The 7,851-nt window shown below is 38.7% G+C and overlaps 1 protein-coding gene and 1 long non-coding RNA gene across 2 annotated transcripts; both read right to left on the reverse strand.

Moving 5' to 3' along the window:
• Positions 1-2,546: 2,546 nt before the first annotated feature.
• LOC121381735 (eukaryotic translation initiation factor 3 subunit A-like) lies at positions 2,547-3,266 on the reverse strand. The gene has a single exon (XM_041511081.1). It carries the CDS (start codon positions 3,264-3,266, stop codon positions 2,547-2,549), a length of 720 nt encoding a protein of 239 aa, XP_041367015.1.
• A 1,653-nt stretch (positions 3,267-4,919) lies between these two features.
• Positions 4,920-6,735, reverse strand: LOC121382317. Its single transcript, XR_005959150.1, has 3 exons — positions 6,659-6,735; positions 6,172-6,193; positions 4,920-5,056 (listed from the first exon to the last, which is right to left on the reverse strand). It is a non-coding gene; the product is annotated as an uncharacterized LOC121382317 (long non-coding RNA).
• Between the last annotated feature and the right edge of the window lie 1,116 nt (positions 6,736-7,851).

Consider the following 7,851-nt stretch of genomic DNA (forward strand, 5'->3'; position numbering starts at 1 on the left):
CATCCCTAACATCCATCATTTCAAACTGCGACCAGTAGGCCTTCAGTGTACTGCTATGCATTGACACCTTATCCCATCCAGGTCGAGTTCCATCACGAATCCACCCTTTAACTAGCACAATGTCAGGATCGGTTGCTTGGGCGTCCCTCAGCTCAGTCGATACCTGTACGAAAAAGTACGGCACTAGAACCTACATCAGATACGAGAATTCCGCCTAGCAGTTGTCTCTGCAGCTTCAGCTGTTGCCTCCCCCGGCGATCTACAGCACTACTCCAATGATCTTGGGTCCTCTTCCCATCGTACATTCGCTCCTCATCCATGCGTCCACACTGCCGACACGGTAATCTCGACATGGCATCCGCATTTCCATGCGAACGGCCAGCTCGGTGATGTATCTCAAAATCAAACGTTGACAATACATCTAACCACCTTGCTAGTTGTCCCGATGGCTCTTTAAACCTCATCAGCCAACGGAGGGCTCCATGATCCGTCCGGATGATAAATCTTCGTCCAAATAAGTACGCTCGATATACCTTCACAAAATAAACAGCAGCCAGCAACTCTTTACGTGTAACACAGTACTTCCGTTCTGCTTTTGTTAGAGTTCTGCTTTTGTTAGAGTTCTGCTCCCATATGCAATCACCTTTTCCTCACCATTCTGCTCTTGTGACAATACTGCACCTATTCCACGATCACAGGCATCGGTATCCAATATAAATGGCAACCCAAACTCAGGATGTGTCAAAATAGGAGCTGAAGTCAACAAATGTTTTAGTTGATCAAATGATTCCTGACTCTGCTCAGTCCAATTAAACAATCTTCCCTTTTCTGTTAACCTATGTAATGGTGATGCTATTGCTGCAAAATTCTTTACATACTTTCGATAATACGAACACAAACCAAGGAATTGACGTACTTCGGTAACTGAAGTTGGTTGGGGCCAATCTCTTACACATTGAATTTTAGCACTATCTGTAGCTATCCCTTCACTAGAAATAACATGTCCCAAAACGAGACTTCCTTGGCAAACAAATGACATTTGCTTGGTTTCAGTTTTAAACCAGCAGACTTCAGTCGCAAAAACACTTCTTCCAAACGTTTTAAATGTTCATCGAATGTTTTTGCAAATACGATAATATCGTCCAGGTAAACCAAACAAATTTCCCATCGTAAACCAGCACAAACAGCCTCCATTAATCTCTCAAAAGTTGCTGGAGCATTGCAAAGTCCAAATGGCATCTTTTTGAACTGAAACAATCCCTGGTGAGTAGAGAATGCTGTTTTGTTACGATCTGTTTCATCCATTTCCACTTGTAAATATCCACTGACCAAATCCAAAGTAGAATACCACACCGAACCTGACAACGAATCCAAAGAATCATCAATACGAGGAAGTGGATATGCATCTTTAATAGTGACGTCATTTAATCGTCTGTAATCTATACAAAATCGAAGACTTCCATCTTTCTTCTTAACTAAAACCAGCGGACTTGCCCAAGGACTTGTAGATGGCTCTATAATATCCCGCTGTAACATTTTCTTAACCTGGTCACCAATTTCTGCACGAGCCCATCCCGACACTCTTCTGGGATTTGTTTTATCGGGCGTGCTACTCCTGTGTCAATCTTGTGCTTCACCACAGTTGTTTTTCCAAGATCAGCATCAGTTTCAGCAAACAGATCTGAATATTTCGATAGGAAACAAGTAGCTTTCGTATAGTGTTCTTCATTCAGTACTTCCTGTAGATTGTTCAACAGTGGAATCAAATGTTTAGGCACTTCGTCCGTTCTCTCTGTATTTTTCAGTTCTTCAACCAAAGACTTTGAATCTACTGGCTCTAATTTCCCAATAACACTTCCCTTTTTTAATATCTGAATATCTTCACACAGATTCATAACTCGTACTGGAATCAGTCCATTTTTAGGCATGTCAACCAACGTTCTTGCAATAAAAACTTTTGAATTATTTCCCCATGAATCAACTGTTTCTACTATTCCCAATGTAAGACAATCATGATTTTCATTTGATGATCTAAGTTCACAACGAATCGTGGCTTCACTTCCAGCGGGTATTACAACATCCTGACCAGTTGTCACACGATAACATGTGGGTTTAACACACATTTTCAATGAAAGTTCTACACCATTCATCTTCATGATACCAGTACTAATATCCAGTACACAATTCTCATCTCTCATGAAATCCAACCCAAGAAATCCACTTCCTTCAATATCAGCTACAACAACATCTCGAGTGAAAGAAAGATTACCTATTCTTATAGAAAATAGTCCCACACCATCAGTATCCAAAGTTTATCCATTTGCTTGTGTAAGTCTTTGGTATGAACTTAATTTTGGTCGTTTTAATTCTGGAATCTTTTCGAACATTTTTCTTGATATCAGTGTCACTGCTGCCCCTGTATCAATCACAAAATCAATTCCTACTCCATTAATTTCACTTCCAATATACATGTCACAAACAGTTAATCGCCTAAGTGAATCAGAAACAATGCCATCTGTCTTCCCTACTGGTAGATAATTCTGGCGTCAGAGCTTCTGTGGATCAATCTGCTGTCGCGGCTCGGGACATTGCCTGGACGTGTGTCCCTTCTGTCGACAGTTGTAGCAAACAATCTCTGTTCCGTTTGTTCTCCTATAAGGTGCACTTCTTTGTTCCTTTCTTCTCCTTTCTCTCTCTTTATTTAATTCCAGACGATATCGGTTTTCCTGCTCCTCGACCTTATTCAGCATTTCTTTCATGTATCTTCTTATCTCGTCCATCTCACTCTCGTTATCAGACGACTTAATATCAACACCTCGAATTTTAGTCCTGTTGTAACGACGAGCTTCAGCCGTGGTACAAGCATCCAGAGATACAGCAGCTTGAATAGTTTCATCATACGTCTTAGGTCGACCAAGTAAAACTTTCAGTCTCATCTCCGAATCTGTCAAAGATTCCAAGAAATTATCTTTGGAAAGAGTATCCATAACATCCTGGGGTGCAGAAGGATATGCTAAGAAAACCAAACGCTGTATTGCTTGCCCTAATTCCAACAATGACTCCCCTGGTTGTCTCCGTCTCATTCTCAACTCTGATTTATAAAGTTCTTCAATATTTGCGGGAGCAAATCGCTTCTCAAGTACCTTCAGTATGTCCACATACTTGGCCCTTGATCCATCAGGAACATGACTCAACATCTGTTGTGCCGACCCACGTAATGCAACAGCTAAGTACTTCGCTTTCTCTTCATCAGTCCAGCCAGCCATTAATATCAGAACAAGCTTCAAAATTAGTTTTATAATCAATCCAGGGAGTTTTTCCATCATAAACAGCCGGGTTCACAAGTGCCTTGCGTAATCCTTTCTGCCGACCTACAGAAGTAACTACTTCACTATGTGTTCCCTTCTGTGGTAATTCCACATTTTTGCTTTCATTCTCTACTACCAATGGGCCTGGTGTAGAAGTATAGTGATCATGGTCTCCCATCTGCAACCTACTAATCTCCATCTGCAATTTGTCAATATCCCCCTGCGCATCAACAACTCCTCGTTGCATTTGTCGCACCTCATCTAAAGTAATGTCATCTTCAGAATAATTTAACGGTCTTCTAAAAGTGACTTTTGACTGTGACTCTTCAGTCCACCTCTCTCCAGTCAAAGTCGGCGTAAGCTGAATATCGTCAGGTTTCTCCTGACAGACAACCCCAACCCTGATTCAGATCTTCGAGGCGGTCGGTCATCCATCTCAATCGTAGCAGATAATTCAGCTGCAGCTCTTTTCCTTCTCTCTCTTCGTTTCCCCATTTCCAAATAGAATCACAACACAAAAACACAAACTGCTTCAGCTATCGTTTCGACAACTATCTCCAAACTATAATTATTCAAATTGTCAAAACTATCTCCACATCAGAATGTTCCCAACTGTGCACCTTTAACAAACACAAAGTGAAGCTTTGAATCAATAAACGAACAACAAACACACAGACACGATCTCATATAAATAAAAAAAACCACACTTTATCTTTATAACAAAATAGAACTCCTGCCGTTTTCAAACTGCTTTATTAATTCCACCGCTGCCACCATAATTTTTGTAACGGGCATTCTCTTATCCAACAACACTGGATAATACAAGTAGCGTGTGTTCAGTAAATTAAAGTTGGCCTCATCACAATAGATACACACTTCGGATCTAAGGCGTTGCTAACCCGGTATAAAGTTAACTTTAGATCCCATCAAGAAAACAGTGAAGACTAATATCGAATCTAAATAAAAGAATAAGTCATGTGAACACATAAGATCTTTTATTTATCAGTAGAAAGAAGAAACCAAATGATAATCCAAAAGAAATGTTCAATCACCAAACGGACGCAAATGTTTATAATTTGCTGTTTATTTAATCCGTAGAAGAAAATATTAAAGTTCACAGCATATTCCAAAGGCAAGTTATGTTTATTGTTAGAGTTGACAGCTCGCAGAACGGTATCGCCAATCCGACGATTCCGCTGTAAGGAAATCTTATTTCTTGAAGAGGAGTGGACAGGTCATTTAACGGCATCGTTTGCCCCGACTCCGACTCAGGAAAACGAACGACTTCACCCGAATGATATTTGACGACTCCGTTGAACGGCTTCGTTGAACGAATACACTCGCGAAATCACCTCACGATATCACTGACCGAACTCATCGCTGACGGTTCCGTTAACCAAACGGTCTCGTCAAACGAACCACTCCATTAAGAAATGGCTTCGTCACACAAACGGCCGTATCAAACGAACAACTTCGTAGAATCACGTGTAAGGGTGGGGGGGGGGGGGGTAGTAATTTACTATCGTATGGTACAGAGAGAGCAGATTGACTACCTTCACCCTCAAATATGAATACAGTAAATATGTATTAATATAAATAAGAAAGACGAGGTTCAGGATCTGAAGGGCTTTAATAATAGGGTTAATTAATTATAAGTAAATTAGAACACTGGGGTTTCCATATAGGATCATTTATCCCCAGGATCTATAAATCAATATACAAGTAGTGTATACCCCACAGGTATAGCCCTAATATTTAACCAAATAGAAAACAGTTATATAAATACATGTTCAACAAAAGTGTAGGCTAATCAATTAAATAGCATTAGTAACCAAGCTTCATCTATCAAACCAAATACACATAATCATTAATATCAACACTCTTCCACAATATCATTAAACCATGGCTTCAAGAAGAAGTAACATGAATAAGACATTTGTAATCATCCTCAACCCATATAAATTTGGCCGGCACTAATGCAACAAGTTAACAATACAAAATAGATTATTTCTAAACACTTAATAAGAACCGTCACTCTATTATTAGAAATGCATTTTTACTTTAATATTATCCTGATAAACATGTTTTCCTATTCTAATTATGTAAAGTTGTATACGTTTCTTCTCTGGTGTACATGTATATCCTTCACATAAAAACAAAGTGAGAAAGCCATTCTCAAACAAATACAAACACTTTACCAAAGGTTATTCAGCTTAAGTCAATTAATTTCAAGCTGAGACCAATGTTTATGTTGCAGCTGAGGATTTAATAGATATCGGTGTCAAACTGGTCGTCTGCTAAAGGAATGACCCCCGGTCATTCTGACTATTTCCCAAAATTCCAAGTGCTTTGATCTCTTAGAGTTAGAGCTGTTGGTGCTAATTAGGACACACACCATAATCCCCTACTGAGAGAGAGAGAGGCTAAATACCAACTGTTCCCTTGCAGTAATCGTTTACATGTGTGATCATTTGGTGATAAAATATATTTTACTCACTAACTCAGCTCTTTCCTTTCAATACTAACAATGTCTTTAATATATTTTATCCCAGCATAAACATTTACAATAATCAAACCATTAACCTCGTTAATGAATACATATGTACGCAATATTCTAATATTAATTATTCAAATAAGTACAGAGATGAGCCTTTTACTAAAAAGGGCACCTCTATTTAAAAGCATACTAAATATGTGTCCACTAAATACAGGTTTTGTACTGTCTACTTGGACATTCGTTTATAAAAATGACTGATCACATATGTACCATTTAAGTACAAATTATGAAAATTATAATATACATATCTGTAAAAGTATAATATGAATGAACAAACTAATATGTAATGATGCCAGTATCACTTACCCCACACGACCAGAGTCCAAACCTGAACAAAAACAAGCAATTATCAGTCGCGTTTTACAGATAAATAAACGAAAGCAATAAGGCATTAATTGGATCTTTTTCAGATTCCCTCTCACCAAGAGTTAATATAAATTGCTAAAGCAGCGGTTTATCTCTTTTGAGCTAACATATTTAATAAAACGGCGCCAACATATTTAATGTCAAATAAAAGCTCCCAAATTATACAGTGCAAGAAAATGTCGATAATTATGATACATCATGATATGGAACCTTATGACATCTTTGTTCTTTCTTTCTTAAGCATTATGGCAACAGTACTAACAGGTAATAAAAATGATCACTTACTAATCGTTAATATACTTTCGGGAGAGAAACCAACTTTATAAAATACTATAACTATGCATTCAATCTTATAAAAATTATCAATAGCTTGATTCCTAAAATAGCAAATATACTTCCTTGTAACTAAATGTAATACGATGCTTACCTTAAGATGGCTCGAGTAACTCGGTGTTGATTGCTCGGTGACCAGAGTGGAATGCCTTGTGTGAGATCCACACCAAGAACAAGGAACTTTCGCCCTTTTCCACATATGGTCATGTCACATGACCACGAAAGCTGTCCCCTCTGGCACCAGCCTTCCAAACATAGTAATGTAAGCCCTTAGAGAGTGGTTGGTTGTGTTCTTTTTATAGACAGGGAGGAACTATACATGCAGTAAATGAAACAATGATAGTGCATTTACACCACCATATGAAGCAGGCAAATCCCGACCTTCAAGATATAAGAAATAATACACCATATATATTTCACTATCCTACACACGAATCAAACACATTTCTCGCCAAACGACGTCGTCCGACGACTCCGTGGAACGAACGATTTAGGAAAACGAAACAGAAACTATTTGCACACTTATATCCAATTTGACGTGAAATAGAGAGAAAAACATATTTTTTTATTACATAGTAATGTTATGCAAAGAAAATGTTATACAAATGTGACGGAACATGCTCTTAATTTGTTTTCGCCTGTGGCGATATTAATTGTTTTAGAGGCCGTGTGCAGTTCCAAATTGCACTTAACCAGGTGGGCAACTTGTTACGTAATACTTCTGCGCGACGGTCCTCGATCTGTACGCATAATAACCACCCAGAGTAGGTGTGGAGGCCATGTGGCTAGTAGTTACGTAATTACGTAATATCGCGGTAGTGCTGTTTATGGCCAGGGATTGCTCGCGGGATGGCGACAGCCAGACTGACGATCAGAGAGAAATATAACGACTCTGGAGAGGTGGAATATCAGATGATAGGGGGAGGACCGCCTTGTACCCCCAGGCGGGATATTCTGATTTTATAATAAATAGCTAGGATTTAGAGATATCGAGGAGAACCCAAACAGGAAGGCTTCCCGGGAACGTTGTCCGTTTGGACTTTGGTAAATATTTTATTTCTGCTCTGTTGTATAACCTTGATGTGATTGATGTGACTTTAATATATTTAATACTGTATTATACCAATATTATTTAGACAGTGTCTTCGGTCATCTGACGAAGTAATCGTAGTCTTACTGTTCTATATTTATACGAGTATTTGGTAATATAAAGCTTAGCCAAATCATCCTAGAAGGACCTAGGTAAACTGTAGGTTATTGTCTTTTATTGTGATAGGTACCAGTATA

This window comes from Gigantopelta aegis, chromosome 9 (genome assembly GCF_016097555.1).
Source record: "Gigantopelta aegis isolate Gae_Host chromosome 9, Gae_host_genome, whole genome shotgun sequence".
In the NCBI taxonomy this organism is placed as follows: Eukaryota; Metazoa; Mollusca; class Gastropoda; order Neomphalida; family Peltospiridae; genus Gigantopelta; species Gigantopelta aegis.

What these genes read in the sequence shown, in the direction of transcription:
- LOC121381735 (XM_041511081.1), bottom strand. Translation starts at nt 3,266, where the DNA reads ATGGCTGGCTGGACTGATGAAGAGAAAGCGAAGTACTTAGCTGTTGCA.